This window comes from Engystomops pustulosus, chromosome 10 (assembly GCF_040894005.1).
Source record: "Engystomops pustulosus chromosome 10, aEngPut4.maternal, whole genome shotgun sequence".
In the NCBI taxonomy this organism is placed as follows: domain Eukaryota; kingdom Metazoa; phylum Chordata; class Amphibia; order Anura; family Leptodactylidae; genus Engystomops; species Engystomops pustulosus.
In genome coordinates, this window is record NC_092420.1 from 1607540 (window position 1) to 1629459 (window position 21920).

The 21920-nt window shown below is 52.9% G+C and overlaps 1 protein-coding gene across 1 annotated transcript in view; it reads right to left on the reverse strand.

Annotated features, from left to right (window-relative positions):
• MAPKAPK3 (MAPK activated protein kinase 3) overlaps positions 1–16476 on the reverse strand; it is a 38868-nt gene extending 22392 nt beyond the window's left edge. The window contains exon 1 of the mRNA XM_072128559.1: positions 16179–16476. Coding sequence (XP_071984660.1) covers positions 16179–16358 — 180 coding nt within the window. The 5' untranslated portion in view covers positions 16359–16476. The remainder of the gene's footprint in view (positions 1–16178) is intronic.
• Between the last annotated feature and the right edge of the window lie 5444 nt (positions 16477–21920).

Consider the following 21920-nt stretch of genomic DNA (forward strand, 5'->3'; position numbering starts at 1 on the left):
GTATGAGCCATAGAGATACACGGGGAGTATAATCCGGCGCTGTGTATGAGCCATAGAGACACATGGGGAGTATAATCCGGCGCTGTGTATGAGCCATAGAGATACATGGGGAGTATAATCCGGCGCTGTGTATGAGCCATAGAGATACACGGGGAGTATAATCCGGCGCCGTGTATGAGCCATAGAGATACACGGGGAGTATAATCCGGCGCTGTGTATGAGCCATAGAGACACATGGGGAGTATAATCCAGCGCCGTGTATGAGCCATAGAGACACATGGGGAGTATAATCCGGCGCCGTGTATGAGCCATAGAGACACATGGGGAGTATAATCCGGCGCTGTGTATGAGCCATAGAGACACATGGGGAGTATAATCCGGCGCTGTGTATGAGCCATAGAGATACATGGGGAGTATAATCCGGCGCTGTGTATGAGCCATAGAGACACATGGGGAGTATAATCCGGCGCCGTGTATGAGCCATAGAGACACACGGGGAGTATAATCCGGCGCTGTGTATGAGCCATAGAGACACATGGGGAGTATAATCCGGCGCTGTGTATGAGCCATAGAGACACATGGGGAGTATAATCCGGTGCCGTGTATGAGCCATAGAGACACACGGGGAGTATAATCCGGCGCTGTGTATGAGCCATAGAGATACACGGGGAGTATAATCCGGCGCTGTGTATGAGCCATAGAGACACATGGGGAGTATAATCCGGTGCCGTGTATGAGCCATAGAGACACACGGGGAGTATAATCCGGCGCTGTGTATGAGCCATAGAGATACATGGGGAGTATAATCCGGCGCCGTGTATGAGCCATAGAGATACATGGGGAGTATAATCCGGCGCTGTGTATGAGCCATAGAGACACATGGGGAGTATAATCCGGCGCTGTGTATGAGCCATAGAGATACACGGGGAGTATAATCCGGCGCCGTGTATGAGCCATAGAGATACATGGGGAGTATAATCCGGCGCCGTGTATGAGCCATAGAGATACACGGGGAGTATAATCCGGCGCTGTGTATGAGCCATAGAGACACATGGGGAGTATAATCTGGCGCTGTGTATGAGCCATAGAGATACACGGGGAGTATAATCCGGCGCTGTGTATGAGCCATAGAGATACATGGGGAGTATAATCCGGCGCTGTGTATGAGCCATAGAGACACATGGGGAGTATAATCCGGCGCCGTGTATGTATCGTCACTTCTCCTGGTGTTATTATGTATCAGTTATTACGTTCCGGTGATTATATGGCTGCAGTCAGGTGACTTTTCCCTTCCCCCCGGGATAATGAATAATCCTCAGGCTCCTAATCGGATAATCCGCGTCTGTCCTGCAGGTGCGATGTACATGGCCGCGGCGTGTGTCAGCACCATGAGCTCTGGCACACTGTAACGATAGCTGCTGCTGCTCTCAGCTGTGACATTTATATGAGGTCCATGATGCCCCATACACAATCTAAGCCCCAGGGTACGAGTCTCCCTTTAAGATGTAGCACTGGGGGGGGGGGGCACTTTCCCAGCAGTTTCTTAGTTTCTTTTTAAAGATCAAAAGTCACCCGGCTAAGATTACACAGGACCCCCCCCCCCCCCCCCCGAATAATGCCAGGGCCCTGCAACAAGTGTCCCAATAGCCGGAGGAGTGCAGGACCATTGGGAATGGGGCGAGGGCCGGTGGGTGCGGGGGCCGGTAGCTGCGGGGCGAGGGCCGGTGGGTGCAGGGGCCGGTGGGTGCAGGGGCCGGTAGCTGCGGGGCGAGGGCCGGTGGGTGCAGGGGCCGGTACCTGCGGGGTGAGGGCCGGTGGGTGCGGGGGCCGATAGCTGCGGGGCGAGGGCCGGTGAGTGCAGGGGCCGGTAGCTGTGGGGTGAGGGCCGGTGGGTGCGGGGGCCGGTAGCTGCGGATTGAGGGCCGGTGGGTGCAGGGGCCGGTAGCTGCGGGGCGAGGGCCGGTGGGTGCAGGGGCCGGTAGCTGCGGGGCGAGGGCCGGTGGGTGCAGGGGCCGGTAGCTGCGGGTTGAGGGCCGGTGGGTGCAGGGGCCGGTAGCTGCGGGGCGAGGGCCGGTGGGTGCGGGGGCCGGTAGCTGCGGGGCGAGGGCCGGTGGGAGAGGGCTGGGGGTGTGCGGGGCGAGGGCCGGTGGGTGCAGGGGCCGGTAGCTGCGGGGTGAGGGCCGGTGGGTGCAGGGGCCGGTAGCTGCGGGGCGAGGGCCGGTGGGTGCGGGGGCCGGTAGCTGCGGGGCGAGGGCCGGTGGGAGAGGGCTGGGGGTGTGCGGGGCGAGGGCCGGTGGGTGCAGGGGCCGGTAGCTGCGGGGTGAGGGCCGGTGGGTGCAGGGGCCGGTAGCTGCGGGGCGAGGGCCGGTGGGTGCAGGGGCCGGTAGCTGCGGGGCGAGGGCCGGTGGGTGCAGGGGCTGATAGCTGCGGGGTGAGGGCCGGTGGGAGAGGGCTGGGGGTGTGCGGGGCGAGGGCCGGTGGGTGCAGGTGCCGGTAGCTGCGGGGTGAGGGCCGGTGGGTGCAGGGGCCGGTGGGTGCGAGGGCCGGTAGCTGCGGGGTGAGGGCCGGTAGCTGCGGGGTGAGGGCCGGTGGGTGCGGGGGCCGATAGCTGCGGGGCGAGGGCCGGTGAGTGCAGGGGCCGGTGGGTGCAGGGGCCGGTAGCTGTGGGGTGAGGGCCGGTGGGTGCGGGGGCCGGTAGCTGTGGGGTGAGGGCCGGTGGGTGCAGGGGCCGGTAGCTGCGGGGTGAGGGCCGGTGGGTGCGGGGGCCGGTAGCTGTGGGGTGAGGGCCGGTGGGTGCGGGGGCCGGTAGCTGTGGGGCGAGGGCCGGTGGGTGCGGGGGCCGGTAGCTGCGGGGCGAGGGCACTCCCTGTGCTCCTGGATTCTGCACCCGGGGGTCCACACTCATATGACACTGGTGACATCATCGCCCTCCAAATATAACTGCGAGACGGGACGAGGGTGCGATGTTTACAAGGAAGAGGAAAAACCTGCAGTGTATACAGGGGGGGCAGTGTATACAGGGGGGGGCAGTGTATACAGGGGGGGCAGTGTATACAGGGGGGGCAGTGTATACAGGGGGGGCAGTGTATACAGGGGGGGCAGCGTATACAGGGGGGGCAGCGTATACAGGGGGGGCAGCGTATACAGGGGGGGCAGCGTATACAGGGGGGGCAGCGTATACAGGGGGGCAGCGTATACAGGGGGGGCAGCGTATACAGGGGGGGCAGCGTATACAGGGGGGGCAGCGTATACAGGGGGGGCAGTGTATACAGGGGGGGCAGCGTATACAGGGGGGGCAGCGTATACAGGGGATGCAGTGTATACAGGGGGGTGCAGTGTATACAGGGGGGTGCAGTGTATACAGGGGGGGCAGTGTATACAGGGGCTGCAGTGTATACAGGGGCTGCAGTGTATACAGGGGCTGCAGTGTATACAGGGGGTGCAGTGTATACAGGGGGGCAGTGTATACAGGGGGGGGGCAGCGTATACAGGGGGGGCAGTGTATACAGGGGGGGCAGTGTATACAGGGGGGGCAGCGTATACAGGGGGGGGCAGCGTATACAGGGGGGGCAGTGTATACAGGGGGGGCAGTGTATACAGGGGGGGCAGTGTATACAGGGGGGGCAGTGTATACAGGGGGGGCAGTGTATACAGGGGGGGCAGTGTATACAGGGGGGGCAGTGTATACAGGGGGGGCAGCGTATACAGGGGGGGCAGTGTATACAGGGGGGGCAGTGTATACAGGGGGGGCAGTGTATACAGGGGGGGCAGCGTATACAGGGGGGGCAGCGTATACAGGGGGGGCAGCGTATACAGGGGGGGCAGCGTATACAGGGGGGGCAGTGTATACAGGGGGGGCAGTGTATACAGGGGGGGCAGTGTATACAGGGGGGGCAGCGTATACAGGGGGGGCAGCGTATACAGGGGATGCAGTGTATACAGGGGGGTGCAGTGTATACAGGGGGGTGCAGTGTATACAGGGGGGGCAGTGTATACAGGGGGGGCAGTGTATACAGGGGGGGCAGTGTATACAGGGGGGGCAGTGTATACAGGGGGGGCAGTGTATACAGGGGGGGCAGCGTATACAGGGGGGGCAGTGTATACAGGGGATGCAGTGTATACAGGGGGGGCAGCGTATACAGGGGGGTGCAGCGTATACAGGGGATGCAGTGTATACAGGGGGGGCAGCGTATACAGGGGGCTGCAGTGTATACAGGGGGGGCAGTGTATACAGGGGGGGCAGTGTATACAGGGGGGGCAGTGTATACAGGGGGGGCAGTGTATACAGGGGGGGGCAGTGTATACAGGGGGGGGCAGTGTATACAGGGGGGTGCAGTGTATACAGGGGGGTGCAGTGTATACAGGGGGGGCAGTGTATACAGGGGCTGCAGTGTATACAGGGGGGGCAGTGTATACAGGGGGGTGCAGTGTATACAGGGGGGGCAGTGTATACAGGGGCTGCAGTGTATACAGGGGCTGCAGTGTATACAGGGGGGGCAGTGTATACAGGGGCTGCAGTGTATACAGGGGGGTGCAGTGTATACAGGGGGGGCAGTGTATACAGGGGGGGCAGTGTATACAGGGGCTGCAGTGTATACAGGGGCTGCAGTGTATACAGGGGCTGCAGTGTATACAGGGGCTGCAGTGTATACAGGGGCTGCAGTGTATACAGGGGGTGCAGTGTATACAGGGGGGCAGTGTATACAGGGGCTGCAGTGTATACAGGGGCTGCAGTGTATACAGGGGGGTGCAGTGTATACAGGGGGGCAGTGTATACAGGGGGGGCAGTGTATACAGGGGCTGCAGTGTATACAGGGGCTGCAGTGTATACAGGGGCTGCAGTGTATACAGGGGGGCAGTGTATACAGGGGGGTGCAGCGTATACAGGGGGGGCAGCGTATACAGGGGGGGCAGTGTATACAGGGGCTGCAGTGTATACAGGGGGGGCAGTGTATACAGGGGGGGCAGTGTATACAGGGGGGTGCAGTGTATACAGGGTGTGCAGCGTATACAGGGGGGTGAAGCGTATACAGGGGGGGCAGTGTATACAGGGGGGGCAGCGTATACAGGGGGGGGCAGCGTATACAGGGGGGGGCAGCGTATACAGGGGGCTGCAGCGTATACAGGGGGGGCAGTGCGGCCCCTCCCCCGCAGTATATATATATATATATACATGTAGTGGTGATGTCAGTGCGGCCCCTCCCCTGTAGTATATATATATATACATGTAGTTGTGATGTCAGTGCGGCCCCTCCCCCGCAGTATATATATATATACATGTAGTGGTGATGTCAGTGCGGCCCCTCCCCCGCAGTATATATATATACATGTAGTGGTGATGTCAGTGCGGCCCCTCCCCCGCAGTATATATATATACATGTAGTGGTGATGTCAGTGCGGCCCCTCCCCCGCAGTATATATATATATATACATGTAGTGGTGATGTCAGTGCGGCCCCTCCCCCGCAGTATATATATATATATACATGTAGTGGTGATGTCAGTGCGGCCCCTCCCCCGCAGTATATATATATATACATGTAGTGGTGATGTCAGTGCGGCCCCTCCCCCGCAGTATATATATATACATGTAGTGGTGATGTCAGTGCGGCCCCTCCCCCGCAGTATATATATATATACATGTAGTGGTGATGTCAGTGCGGCCCCTCCCCCGCAGTATATATATATATACATGTAGTGGTGATGTCAGTGCGGCCCCTCCCCCGCAGTATATATATATATACATGTAGTGGTGATGTCAGTGCGGCCCCTCCCCCGCAGTATATATATATATACATGTAGTGGTGATGTCAGTGCGGCCCCTCCCCCGCAGTATATATATATATATACATGTAGTGGTGATGTCAGTGCGGCCCCTCCCCCGCAGTGTATATATATATATACATGTAGTGGTGATGTCAGTGCGGCCCCTCCCCCGCAGTATATATATATATACATGTAGTGGTGATGTCAGTGCGGCCCCTCCCCCGCAGTATATATATATATATATACATGTAGTGGTGATGTCAGTGCGGCCCCTCCCCCGCAGTGTATATATATACATGTAGTGGTGATGTCAGTGCAGCCCCTCCCCCGCAGTATATATATATATACACATGTAGTGGTGATGTCAGTGCGGCCCCTCCCCCGCAGTATATATATATACATGTAGTGGTGATGTCAGTGCAGCCCCTCCCCCGCAGTATATATATATATACACATGTAGTGGTGATGTCAGTGCGGCCCCTCCCCCGCAGTATATATATATACATGTAGTGGTGATGTCAGTGCGGCCCCTCCCCCGCAGTGTATATATATATATACATGTAGTGGTGATGTCAGTGCGGCCCCTCCCCCGCAGTATATATATATACATGTAGTGGTGATGTCAGTGCGGCCCCTCCCCCGCAGTATATATATATATACATGTAGTGGTGATGTCAGTGCGGCCCCTCCCCCGCAGTATATATATATATATACATGTAGTGGTGATGTCAGTGCGGCCCCTCCCCCGCAGTATATATATATATACATGTAGTGGTGATGTCAGTGCGGCCCCTCCCCCGCAGTATATATATATATATACATGTAGTGGTGATGTCAGTGCGGCCCCTCCCCCGCAGTATATATATATATATATACATGTAGTGGTGATGTCAGTGCGGCCCCTCCCCCGCAGTATATATATATACATGTAGTGGTGATGTCAGTGCGGCCCCTCCCCCGCAGTATATATATATATATACATGTAGTGGTGATGTCAGTGCGGCCCCTCCCCCGCAGTATATATATATACATGTAGTGGTGATGTCAGTGCGGCCCCTCCCCCGCAGTATATATATATATATATATATACATGTAGTGGTGATGTCAGTGCGGCCCCTCCCCCGCAGTGTATATATATATATACATGTAGTGGTGATGTCAGTGCGGCCCCTCCCCCGCAGTGTATATATATATATATACATGTAGTGGTGATGTCAGTGCGGCCCCTCCCCCGCAGTATATATATATACATGTAGTGGTGATGTCAGTGCGGCCCCTCCCCCGCAGTATATATATATATACATGTAGTGGTGATGTCAGTGCGGCCCCTCCCCCGCAGTATATATATATACATGTAGTGGTGATGTCAGTGCGGCCCCTCCCCCGCAGTATATATATATACATGTAGTGGTGATGTCAGTGCGGCCCCTCCCCCGCAGTATATATATATATACATGTAGTGGTGATGTCAGTGCGGCCCCTCCCCCGCAGTATATATATATATACATGTAGTGGTGATGTCAGTGCGGCCCCTCCCCCGCAGTATATATATATATACATGTAGTGGTGATGTCAGTGCGGCCCCTCCCCCGCAGTATATATATATATATACATGTAGTGGTGATGTCAGTGCGGCCCCTCCCCCGCAGTGTATATATATATATACATGTAGTGGTGATGTCAGTGCGGCCCCTCCCCCGCAGTGTATATATATATATACATGTAGTGGTGATGTCAGTGCGGCCCCTCCCCCGCAGTATATATATATACATGTAGTGGTGATGTCAGTGCGGCCCCTCCCCCGCAGTATATATATATATACATGTAGTGGTGATGTCAGTGCGGCCCCTCCCCCGCAGTATATATATATATATACATGTAGTGGTGATGTCAGTGCGGCCCCTCCCCCGCAGTATATATATATATATACATGTAGTGGTGATGTCAGTGCGGCCCCTCCCCCGCAGTATATATATATATATATACATGTAGTGGTGATGTCAGTGCGGCCCCTCCCCCGCAGTATATATATATACATGTAGTGGTGATGTCAGTGCGGCCCCTCCCCCGCAGTATATATATATATATACATGTAGTGGTGATGTCAGTGCGGCCCCTCCCCCGCAGTATATATATATATACATGTAGTGGTGATGTCAGTGCGGCCCCTCCCCCGCAGTATATATATATATATATATATACATGTAGTGGTGATGTCAGTGCGGCCCCTCCCCCGCAGTATATATATATACATGTAGTGGTGATGTCAGTGCGGCCCCTCCCCCGCAGTATATATATATATACATGTAGTGGTGATGTCAGTGCGGCCCCTCCCCCGCAGTATATATATATACATGTAGTGGTGATGTCAGTGCGGCCCCTCCCCCGCAGTATATATATATATACATGTAGTGGTGATGTCAGTGCGGCCCCTCCCCCGCAGTATATATATATATACATGTAGTGGTGATGTCAGTGCGGCCCCTCCCCCGCAGGCGCTCGGTACATTCTCCGCTCCCCGAGGTGACACATTCCATGGCGCCGCACCCAGGACTGATAACACAGGACTACACCTGCTCTAGTACACTGTAACAGAACCTCAGCTGTGAGCTATAACCAATCAGAAACAGAATCCAGCCACTGGCAGCAAGCAGAGATCCTGATAACAGGAAGGAATAGAAACAGCATGAGACCTGCAGCGGTGTCGTCACTGTGTGTCTGTGCAGAGGACGACGGGGAAGGAAACGGCGCGAAAAATGTCACTTCTGCTTCCAGGATCCACAGCATCAGGAGGAGCGAGCAAGCTACTGCTCTCTGTTATCAGCCACTACACCCCGGGGGGAGGAGACTGTACAGGGGGATACAATCTATTACTCTCTGTTATCAGCCACTACACCCCGGGGAGAGGAGACTGTACAGGGGGGATACAATCTATTACTCTCTGTTATCAGCCATTACATCCCGGGGAGAGGAGACTGTACAGGGGGGATACAATCTATTACTCTCTGTTATCAGCCATTACACCCCGGGGAGAGGAGACTGTACAGGGGGGATACAATCTATTACTCTCTGTTATCAGCCATTACATCCCGGGGAGAGGAGACTGTACAGGGGGGGGGGGATACAATCTATTACTCTCTGTTATCAGCCATTACATCCCGGGGAGAGTAGACTGTACAGGGGGGGATACAATCTATTACTCTCTGTTATCAGCCATTACATCCCGGGGAGAGGAGACTGTACAGGGGGGGATACAATCTATTACTCTCTGTTATCAGCCATTACACCCCGGGGAGAGGAGACTGTACAGGGGGGGATACAATCTATTACTCTCTGTTATCAGCCATTACACCCCGGGGAGAGGAGACTGTACAGGGGGGGGGATACAATCTATTACTCTCTGTTATCAGCCATTACACCCCGGGGAGAGGAGACTGTACAGGGGGGATACAATCTATTACTCTCTGTTATCAGCCATTACACCCCGGGGAGAGGAGACTGTACAGGGGGATACAATCTATTACTCTCTGTTATCAGCCATTACATCCCGGGGAGAGGAGACTGTACAGGGGGGATACAATCTATTACTCTCTGTTATCAGCCATTACATCCCGGGGAGAGGAGACTGTACAGGGGGGATACAATCTATTACTCTCTGTTATCAGCCATTACACCCCGGGGAGAGGAGACTGTACAGGGGGATACAATCTATTACTCTCTGTTATCAGCCATTACATCCCGGGGAGAGGAGACTGTACAGGGGGGATACAATCTATTACTCTCTGTTATCAGCCATTACACCCCGGGGAGAGGAGACTGTACAGGGGGATACAATCTATTACTCTCTGTTATCAGCCATTACACCCCGGGGAGAGGAGACTGTACAGGGGGGATACAATCTATTACTCTCTGTTATCAGCCATTACATCCCGGGGAGAGGAGACTGTACAGGGGGGATACAATCTATTACTCTCTGTTATCAGCCATTACACCCCGGGGAGAGGAGACTGTACAGGGGGATACACTCTATTACTCTCTGTTATCAGCCATTACACCCCAGGGAGAGGAGACTGTACAGGGGGATACAATCTATTACTCTCTGTTATCAGCCATTACACCCCGGGGAGAGGAGACTGTACAGGGGGGATACAATCTATTATTCTCTGTTATCAGCCATTACACCCCAGGGAGAGGAGACTGTACAGGGGGGATACTATCTATTACTCTCTGTTATCTGCCATTACACCCCGGGGAGAGGAGACTGTACAGGGGGGATACAATCTATTACTCTCTGTTATCAGCCATTACACCCCGGGGAGAGGAGACTGTACAGGGGGATACAATCTATTACTCTCTGTTATCAGCCATTACATCCCGGGGAGAGGAGACTGTACAGGGGGGGATACAATCTATTACTCTCTGTTATCAGCCATTACACCCCGGGGAGAGGAGACTGTACAGGGGGGGATACAATCTATTACTCTCTGTTATCAGCCATTACATCCCGGGGAGAGGAGACTGTACAGGGGGGGATACAATCTATTACTCTCTGTTATCAGCCATTACATCCCGGGGAGAGGAGACTGTACAGGGGATACAATCTATTACTCTCTGTAATCAGCCATTACACCCCGGGAGAGGAGACTATACAGGGGGGATACAATCTATTACTCTCTGTTATCAGCCATTACATCCCGGGGAGAGGAGACTGTACAGGGGGGGGATACAATCTATTACTCTCTGTTATCAGCCATTACACCCCGGGGAGAGGAGACTGTACAGGGGGGGGATACAATCTATTACTCTCTGTTATCAGCCATTACATCCCGGGGAGAGGAGACTGTACAGGGGGATACAATCTATTACTCTCTGTTATCAGCCATTACATCCCGGGGAGAGGAGACTGTACAGGGGGGGGTACAATCTATTACTCTCTGTTATCAGCCACTACACCCCGGGGAGAGGAGACTGTACAGGGGGGGATACAATCTATTACTCTCTGTTATCAGCCATTACATCCCGGGGAGAGGAGACTGTACAGGGGGGGGGGATACAATCTATTACTCTCTGTTATCAGCCATTACACCCCGGGGAGAGGAGACTGTACAGGGGGATACAATCTATTACTCTCTGTTATCAGCCATTACATCCCGGGGAGAGGAGACTGTACAGGGGGGGATACAATCTATTACTCCTCTGTTATCAGCCATTACACCCCGGGGAGAGGAGACTGTACAGGGGGGATACACTCTATTACTCTCTGTTATCAGCCATTACACCCCAGGAGAGGAGACTGTACAGGGGATACAATCTATTACTCTCTGTTATCAGCCATTACACCCCGGGGAGAGGAGACTGTACAGGGGGGATACAATCTATTATTCTCTGTTATCAGCCATTACATCCCGGGGAGAGGAGACTGTACAGGGGGGATACAATCTATTACTCTCTGTTATCAGCCATTACACCCCGGGGAGAGGAGACTGTACAGGGGGGGGGATACAATCTATTACTCTCTGTTATCAGCCATTTCATCCCGGGGAGAGGAGACTGTACAGGGGGGATACAATCTATTACTCTCTGTTATCAGCCATTACACCCCGGGGAGAGGAGACTGTACAGGGGGGGATACAATCTATTACTCTCTGTTATCAGCCATTTCATCCCGGGGAGAGGAGACTGTACAGGGGGGGATACAATCTATTACTCTCTGTTATCAGCCATTACACCCCGGGAGAGGAGACTGTACAGGGGGGGATACAATCTATTACTCTCTGTTATCAGCCATTACATCCCGGGGAGAGGAGACTGTACAGGGGGATACAATCTATTACTCTCTGTTATCAGCCATTACACCCCGGGGAGAGGAGACTGTACAGGGGGGGTACAATCTATTACTCTCTGTTATCAGCCATTACACCCGGGGAGAGGAGACTGTACAGAGGGGATACAATCTATTACTCTCTGTTATCAGCCATTACACCCCGGGGAGAGGAGACTGTACAGGGGGGGATACAATCTATTACTCTCTGTTATCAGCCATTACACCCCGGGGAGAGGAGACTGTACAGGGGGGGATACAATCTATTACTCTCTGTTATCAGCCATTACACCCCGGGGAGAGGAGACTGTACAGGGGGATACAATCTATTACTCTCTGTTATCAGCCATTACACCCCGGGGAGAGGAGACTGTACAGGGGGATACAATCTATTACTCTCTGTTATCAGCCATTACACCCCAGGGAGAGGAGACTGTACAGGGGGGATACTATCTATTACTCTCTGTTATCAGCCATTACATCCCGGGGAGAGGAGACTGTACAGGGGAATACAATCTATTACTCTCTGTTATCAGCCATTACATCCCGGGGAGAGGAGACTGTACAGGGGGGATACAATCTATTACTCTCTGTTATCAGCCATTACACCCCGGGGAGAGGAGACTGTACAGGGGGGATACAATCTATTACTCTCTGTTATCAGCCATTACACCCCGGGGAGAGGAGACTGTACAGGGGGGATACAATCTATTACTCTCTGTTATCTGCCATTACACCCCGGGGAGAGGAGACTGTACAGGGGGATACAATCTATTACTCTCTGTTATCAGCCATTACACCCCGGGGAGAGGAGACTGTACAGGGGGGATACAATCTATTACTCTCTGTTATCAGCCATTACATCCCGGGGAGAGGAGACTGTACAGGGGGGATACAATCTATTACTCTCTGTTATCAGCCATTACACCCCGGGGAGAGGAGACTGTACAGGGGGGATACAATCTATTACTCTCTGTTATCAGCCATTACACCCCGGGGAGAGGAGACTGTACAGGGGGGATACAATCTATTACTCTCTGTTATCTGCCATTACACCCGGGGAGAGGAGACTGTACAGGGGGATACAATCTATTACTCTCTGTTATCAGCCATTACATCCCGGGGAGAGGAGACTGTACAGGGGGATACAATCTATTACTCTCTGTAATCAGCCATTACACCCCGGGGAGAGGAGACTGTACAGGGGGGATACAATCTATTACTCTCTGTTATCAGCCATTACATCCCGGGGAGAGGAGACTGTACAGGGGGGGGATACAATCTATTACTCTCTGTTATCAGCCATTACACCCCGGGGAGAGGAGACTGTACAGGGGGGGATACAATCTATTACTCTCTGTTATCAGCCATTACATCCCGGGGAGAGGAGACTGTACAGGGGGGATACAATCTATTACTCTCTGTTATCAGCCATTACATCCCGGGGAGAGGAGACTGTACAGGGGGATACAATCTATTACTCTCTGTAATCAGCCATTACACCCCGGGGAGAGGAGACTATACAGGGGGGGATACAATCTATTACTCTCTGTTATCAGCCATTACATCCCGGGGAGAGGAGACTGTACAGGGGGGGGATACAATCTATTACTCTCTGTTATCAGCCATTACACCCCGGGGAGAGGAGACTGTACAGGGGGGGGATACAATCTATTACTCTCTGTTATCAGCCATTACATCCCGGGGAGAGGAGACTGTACAGGGGGATACAATCTATTACTCTCTGTTATCAGCCATTACACCCCGGGGAGAGGAGACTGTACAGGGGGGATACAATCTATTACTCTCTGTTATCAGCCATTACATCCCGGGGAGAGGAGACTGTACAGGGGGGGATACAATCTATTACTCTCTGTTATCAGCCATTACATCCCGGGGAGAGGAGACTGTACAGGGGGATACAATCTATTACTCTCTGTTACCAGCCATTACACCCCGGGGAGAGGAGACTGTACAGGGGGATACAATCTATTACTCTCTGTTATCAGCCATTACACCCCGGGGAGAGGAGACTGTACAGGGGGGATACAATCTATTACTCTCTGTTATCAGCCATTACATCCCGGGGAGAGGAGACTGTACAGGGGGATACAATCTATTACTCTCTGTTATCAGCCATTACACCCCGGGGAGAGGAGACTGTACAGGGGGATACAATCTATTACTCTCTGTTATCAGCCATTACACCCCGGGGAGAGGAGACTGTACAGGGGGATACAATCTATTACTCTCTGTTATCAGCCATTACACCCCGGGGAGAGGAGACTGTACAGGGGGGGGGATACAATCTATTACTCTCTGTTATCAGCCATTACATCCCGGGGAGAGGAGACTGTACAGGGGGGGATACAATCTATTACTCTCTGTTATCAGCCATTACATCCCGGGGAGAGGAGACTGTACAGGGGGATACAATCTATTACTCTCTGGTATCAGCCATTACATCCCGGGGAGAGGAGACTGTACAGGGGGGGGGATACAATCTATTACTCTCTGTTATCAGCCATTACACCCCGGGGAGAGGAGACTGTACAGGGGGGGATACAATCTATTACTCTCTGTTATCAGCCATTACACCCCGGGGAGAGGAGACTGTACAGGGGGGGGGGATACAATCTATTACTCTCTGTTATCAGCCATTACATCCCGGGGAGAGGAGACTGTACAGGGGGGGATACAATCTATTACTCTCTGTTATCAGCCATTACATCCCGGGGAGAGGAGACTGTACAGGGGGGATACAATCTATTACTCTCTGTTATCAGCCATTACACCCCGGGGAGAGGAGACTGTACAGGGGGGGGGGATACAATCTATTACTCTCTGTTATCAGCCATTACATCCCGGGGAGAGGAGACTGTACAGGGGGGATACAATCTATTACTCTCTGTTATCAGCCATTACATCCCGGGGAGAGGAGACTGTACAGGGGGGGATACAATCTATTACTCTCTGTTATCAGCCATTACACCCCGGGGAGAGGAGACTGTACAGGGGGGATACAATCTATTACTCTCTGTTATCAGCCATTACACCCCGGGGAGAGGAGACTGTACAGGGGGGATACAATCTATTACTCTCTGTTATCAGCCATTACATCCCGGGGAGAGGAGACTGTACAGGGGGGGATACAATCTATTACTCTCTGTTATCAGCCATTACACCCCGGGGAGAGGAGACTGTACAGGGGGGGATACAATCTATTACTCTCTGTTATCAGCCATTACATCCCGGGGAGAGGAGACTGTACAGGGGGGGATACAATCTATTACTCTCTGTTATCAGCCATTACATCCCGGGGAGAGGAGACTGTACAGGGGGGGATACAATCTATTACTCTCTGTTATCAGCCATTACATCCCGGGGAGAGGAGACTGTACAGGGGGATACAATCTATTACTCTCTGTTATCAGCCATTACACCCCGGGGAGAGGAGACTGTACAGGGGGGATACAATCTATTACTCTCTGTTATCAGCCATTACACCCCGGGGAGAGGAGACTGTACAGGGGGGATACAATCTATTACTCTCTGTTATCAGCCATTACATCCCGGGGAGAGGAGACTGTACAGGGGGGGATACAATCTATTACTCTCTGTTATCAGCCATTACATCCCGGGGAGAGGAGACTGTACAGGGGGGGATACAATCTATTACTCTCTGTTATCAGCCATTACACCCCGGGGAGAGGAGACTGTACAGGGGGGATACAATCTATTACTCTCTGTTATCAGCCATTACACCCCAGGGAGAGGAGACTGTACAGGGGGGGATACAATCTATTACTCTCTGTTATCAGCCATTACACCCCGGGGAGAGGAGACTGTACAGGGGGGGATACAATCTATTACTCTCTGTTATCAGCCATTACACCCCGGGGAGAGGAGACTGTACAGGGGGGGGAGATACAATCTATTACTCTCTGTTATCAGCCATTACATCCCGGGGAGAGGAGATTGTACAGGGGGGGATACAATCTATTACTCTCTGTTATCAGCCATTACATCCCGGGGAGAGGAGACTGTACAGGGGGGGGATACAATCTATTACTCTCTGTTATCAGCCATTACACCCCGGGGAGAGGAGACTGTACAGGGGGGGTACAATCTATTACTCTCTGTTATCAGCCATTACACCCCGGGGAGAGGAGACTGTACAGGGGGGATACAATCTATTACTCTCTGTTATCAGCCATTACATCCCGGGGGGAGGAGACTGTACAGGGGGGGATACAATCTATTACTCTCTGGTATCAGCCATTACACCCCGGGGAGAGGAGACTGTACAGGGGGGGATACAATCTATTACTGTCTGTTATCAGCCATTACACCCCGGGGAGAGGAGACTGTACTGGGGGGATACAATCTATTACTCTCTGTTATCAGCCATTACACCCCGGGGAGAGGAGACTGTACTGGGGGGACTTTATGGTTACTGGACCATTAACCCTGCAGACTCCAATAGTGTTGCCGGAAGTGCCCAGTCCTGGCACATACATAATACCCCTTGTGTCATTCTGTGCCCCTCCCATATCTCCAGTGTGTCTGGTATGGGTGGGGTGGGCACCCACCTTCAGGGCGCACTTCTGCCCGCTGTCCCGGCGGTAGCACTCCAGCACTTTGCCGTTGATGCCCAGGCCCAGCACCTGCTTGGATACTTTGTAGTCATCGGTGATGGCGTGGCGCTTGATCTCGTATTTGGTGGTCTGCGCCAGGCCGGGGGGCTCCGGCAGGTTGGCATTCTCCTCCATGGTGCCCGCTCAGGACGCTCTGACAGGCAGAGGCCTCATGGCGACACCCGGTGCTAAAGTCCTGGTGACTGTGACTCCCACAGCAAATCTGCTTCCAGCGAGGAGGGGGAGGGGCGCATCAGGGGGAGGAGCCACAGCCATTAACCCCTGTCCCTCCAGATGCCCCACACAAAGCTTAGTACAGGAGAACTTCGTACCGGCCCTTTAAATGTTCTGCATCCAGGCCCTCACATGGTATAGCCCCAGCCCAGCGCCCCCTATAGACGGGGCAGATACAAGATAAAGTATTCTGATTGTCTACAACATTGTAACAAATTCCAGAGTCGCAACATCTCATGATGGTCAACAGAGTCCAGAGATTGTACCGACATGATTGTATGATAACAGATTGTACAGAGATCACTAGAAGGACTTCACTGACATTGGATCAGATGGAATTGTACAACACTGGGACGTATGGGGTTAACTGCCCCCGATCTCTGCCCCCCAGAGCTGGCAATCTATGTGCCGGCAGAAGACACGGGTCTGTGATTGCTGCTCCTCAGGATTGTCCCCCCCCAATCTCTCGGAGGACCCCAGTATACATGATACAATGTGATCTGATCAGTGGTTGTACTAAGGCCTGACACAAGGGAGGTTCTGACAACCCCAGAGGTTCACAGAGGGAATGGATCACAGCGATCACGTGGTCCTGCAGTCACAGATACACAACCGAGACCCCCATTATTATTGCTTAATCCCCCAAAAAATATGAAGTTCTGTCCACCTGGGACTGACTTTGTGTTACAAGATCTCTGCTGCATGTCAGTGATGTACAGCGCCACCCAGTGCCCATTACTAGTAGTACAGCGCCACCTGGTGCCCATTACTAATAGTGCAGCGTCACCTGGTGCCCATTACTAGTAGTACAGCGCCACCTGGTGCCCATTACTAATAGTGCAGCGCCACCTGGTGCCCATTACTAATAGTACAGTGCCACCTGGTGCCCATTACTAATAGTGCAGCGCCACCTGGTGCCCATTACTAATAGTACAGCGCCACCTAGTGCCCATTACTAATAGTACAGCGCCACCTGGTGCCCATTACTAATAGTACAGCGCCACCTGGTGCCCATTACTAATAGTACAGCGCCACCTGGTGCCCATTACTAATAGTGCAGCGCCACCTGGTGCCCATTACTAATAGTGCAGCGCCACCTGGTGCCCATTACTAATAGTACAGTGCCACCTGGTGCCCATTACTAATAGTACAGCGCCACCTGGTGCCCATTACTAATAGTACAGCGCCACCTGGTGCCCATTACTAATAGTACAGCGCCACCTAGTGCCCTTTACTAATAGTACAGCGCCACCTGGTGCCCATTACTAATAGTACAGTGCCACCTAGTGCCCATTACTAATAGTACAGCGCCACCTGGTGCCCATTACTAATAGTGCAGCGCCACCTGGTGCCCATTACTAATAGTACAGCGCCACCTAGTGCCCATTACTAATAGTACAGCGCCACCTGGTGCCCATTACTAATAGTACAGCGCCACCTGGTGCCCATTACTAATAGTACAGCGCCACCTGGTGCCCATTACTAATAGTACAGCGCCACCTGGTGCCCATTACTAATAGTACAGCGCCACCTGGTGCCCATTACTAATAGTACAGCGCCACCTGGTGCCCATTACTAATAATTCAACGCCACCTGGTGCCCATTACAAAAAGTACAGCGCCACCTGGTGCCCATTACTAATAGTACAGCGCCGCCTGGTGTCCATCACTAATAGTACAGCGCCACCTGGTCCCCATTACTAATAGTACAGTGCCACCTGGTGCCCATTACTAATAGTACAGCGCTACCTGGTGCCCATTACTAATAGTACTGCGCCACCTGGTCCCCATTACTAATAGTACAGCGCCACCTGGTGCCCATTAATAATAGTACAGCGCCACCTGGTGCCCATTACTAATAGTACAGCGCCACCTGGTGCCCATTACTAATAGTACAGCGCCACCTGGTGCCCATTACTAATAGTGCAGCGCCACCTGGTGCCCATTACTAATAGTACAGCGCCCCCTAGTGCCCATTACTAATAGTGCAGCGCCACCTGGTGCCCATTACTAATAGTACAGTGCCACCTGGTGCCCATTACTAATAGTACAGAACCACCTGGTGCCCATTACTAATAGTGCAGCGCCACCTGGTGCCCATTACTAATAGTACAGCGCCACCTAGTGCCCATTACTAATAGTACAGCGCCACCTGGTGCCCATTACTAATAGTACAGCGCCACCTGGTGCCCATTACTAATAGTACAGTGCCACCTGGTGCCCATTACTAATAGTACAGCGCCACCTGATGCCCATTACTAATAGTGCAGCGTCACCTGGTGCCCATTACTAATAATTCAACGCCACCTGGTGCCCATTACAAAAAGTACAGCGCCACCTGGTGCCCATTACTAATAGTACAGCGCCGCCTGGTGCCAATCACTAATAGTACAGCGCCACCTGGTCCCCATTACTAATAGTACAGCGCTACCTGGTGCCCATTACTAATAGTACTGCGCCACCTGGTCCCCATTACTAATAGTACAGTGCCACCTGGTGCCCATTACTAATAGTACAGCGCTATCTGGTGCCCATTACTAATAGTACTGCGCCACCTGGTCCCCATTACTAATAGTACAGCGCCACCTGGTGCCCATTACTAATAGTACAGCGCCACCTGGTGCCCATTACTAATAGTACAGCGCCACCTGGTGCCCATTACTAATAGTATAGCGCCACCTGGTGTCCATTACTAATAGTGCAGCGCCACCTGGTGCCCATTACTAATAGTACAGCGCCACCTGGTGCCCATTACTAATAGTACAGCGCCACCTAGTGCCCATTACTAATAGTACAGCGCCACCTGGTGCCCATTACTAATAGTACAGCGCCACCTGGTGCCCATTACTAATAGTACAGTGCCACCTGGTACCCATTACTAATAGTACAGCGCCACCTGGTGCCCATTACTAATAGTGCAGCGTCACCTGGTGCCCATTACTAATAATTCAACGCCACCTGGTGCCCATTACAAAAAGTACAGCGCCACGTGGTGCCCATTACTAATAGTACAGCGCCGCCTGGTGCCCATCACTAATAGTACAGTGCCACCTAGTGCCCATTACTAATAGTACAGCGCCACCTGGTGCCCATTACTAATAGTACAGCGCCACCTAGTGCCCATTACTAATAGTACAGTGCCACCTAGTGCCCATTACTGATAGTACAGTGCCATCTGGTGCCCATTACTAATAGTACAGTGCCACCTGGTGTCCATTACTAATAGTACAGCGCCACCTGGTGCCCATTACTAATAGTACAGCGCCACCTGGTGCCCATTACTAATAGTACAGTGCCACCTGGTGCCCATTACTAATAGTACAGTGCCACCTAGTGCCCATTACTAATAGTACAGCGCCACCTGGTGTCCATTACTAATAGTACAGCGCCACCTGGTGCCCATTACTAATAGTACAGCGCCACCTGGTGTCCATTACTAATAGTACAGCGCCACCTGGTGTCCATTACTAATAGTACAGTGCCACCTGGTGCCCATTACTAATAGTACAGCGCCACCTGGTGCCCATTACTAATAGTACAGCGCCACCTGGTGCCCATTACTAATAGTACAGCGCCACCTGGTGCCCATTACTAATAGTACAGTGCCACCTAGTGCCCATTACTAATAGTACAGCGCCACCTGGTGCCCATTACTAATAGTACAGCGCCACCTGGTGCCCATTACTAATAGTACAGCGCCACCTGGTGCCCATTACTAATAGTACAGTGCCACCTGGTGCCCATTACTAATAGTACAGTGCCACCTAGTGCCCATTACTAATAGTACAGCGCCACCTGGTGTCCATTACTAATAGTACAGCGCCACCTGGTGCCCATTACTAATAGTACAGCGCCACCTGGTGTCCATTACTAATAGTACAGCGCCACCTGGTGTCCATTACTAATAGTACAGTGCCACCTGGTGCCCATTACTAATAGTACAGCGCCACCTGGTGCCCATTACTAATAGTACAGCGCCACCTGGTGCCCATTACTAATAGTACAGCGCCACCTGGTGCCCATTACTAATAGTACAGTGCCACCTAGTGCCCATTACTAATAGTACAGCGCCACCTGGTGCCCATTACTAATAGTGCAGCGCCACCTGGTGCCCATTAATAATAGTACAGCGCCACCTAGTGCCCATTACTAATAGTACAGCGCCACCTGGTGTCCATTACTAATAGTACAGCGCCACCTGGTGCCCATTACTAATAGTACAGCGCCACCTGGTGCCCATTACTAATAGTACAGTGCCACCTGGTGCCCATTACTAATAGTACAGTGCCACCTAGTGCCCATTACTAATAGTACAGCGCCACCTGGTGTCCATTACTAATAGTACAGCGCCACCTGGTGCCCATTACTAATAGTACAGCGCCACCTGGTGTCCATTACTAATAGTACAGCGCCACCTGGTGTCCATTACTAATAGTACAGCGCCACCTGGTGCCCATTACTAATAGTACAGCGCCACCTGGTGCCCATTACTAATAGTACAGCGCCACCTGGTGCCCATTACTAATAGTACAGCGCCACCTGGTGCCCATTACTAATAGTACAGCGCCACCTGGTGCCCATTACTAATAGTACAGCGCCACCTAGTGCCCATTACTAATAGTACAGCGCCACCTGGTGCCCATTACTAATAGTACAGCGCCACCTGGTGCCTATTACTAATAGTACAGCGCCACCTGGTGCCCATTATTAATAGTACAGATTGTCCTGGTCTGGGGATGGGCTGTTATTATCACACGGCTCCGATCGCTCTCTGTCATTATAACGGCTCGTGCACCTGTTTGTCCACCACAAGAGAGCAGGGACAGATTTCTATCCAGCGGAAATACACATGGAAGGTTCTATAGAATGACAGCAAGCAGAGATCTAGAAAACCTTGAAGAATTCAAAAAAAGCAAGAATTCAACGTGTGACAGCACCCCAAGGAGACGCCAAGAAATTCTTAGTGACTAGAACACACATCACCACGTATCAGGCATTTATATCTGGGGTGTATAAGACCCCTTCTCCTGCCCTACAGGCCTCATGCCGGCTACAGTAACCATGACACGGGCCGCCGGCTACAGTAACCATGACACGGGCCGCCGGCTACAGTAACCATGATACGGGCCGCCGGCTACAGTAACCATGACACGGGCCGCCGGCTACAGTAACCATGACACGGGCCGCCGGCTACAGTAACCATGATACGGGCCGCCGGCTACAGTAACCATGATACGGGCCGCCGGCTACAGTAACCATGACACGGGCCGCCGGCTACAGTAACCATGACACGGGCCGCCGGCTACAGTAACCATGACACGGGCCGCCGGCTACAGTAACCATGACACGGGCCGCCGGCTACAGTAGCCATGACACGGGCCGCCGGCTACAGTAACCATGACACGGGCCGCCGGCTGCAGTAACCATGACACGGGCCGCCGGCTACAGTAACCATGACACGGGC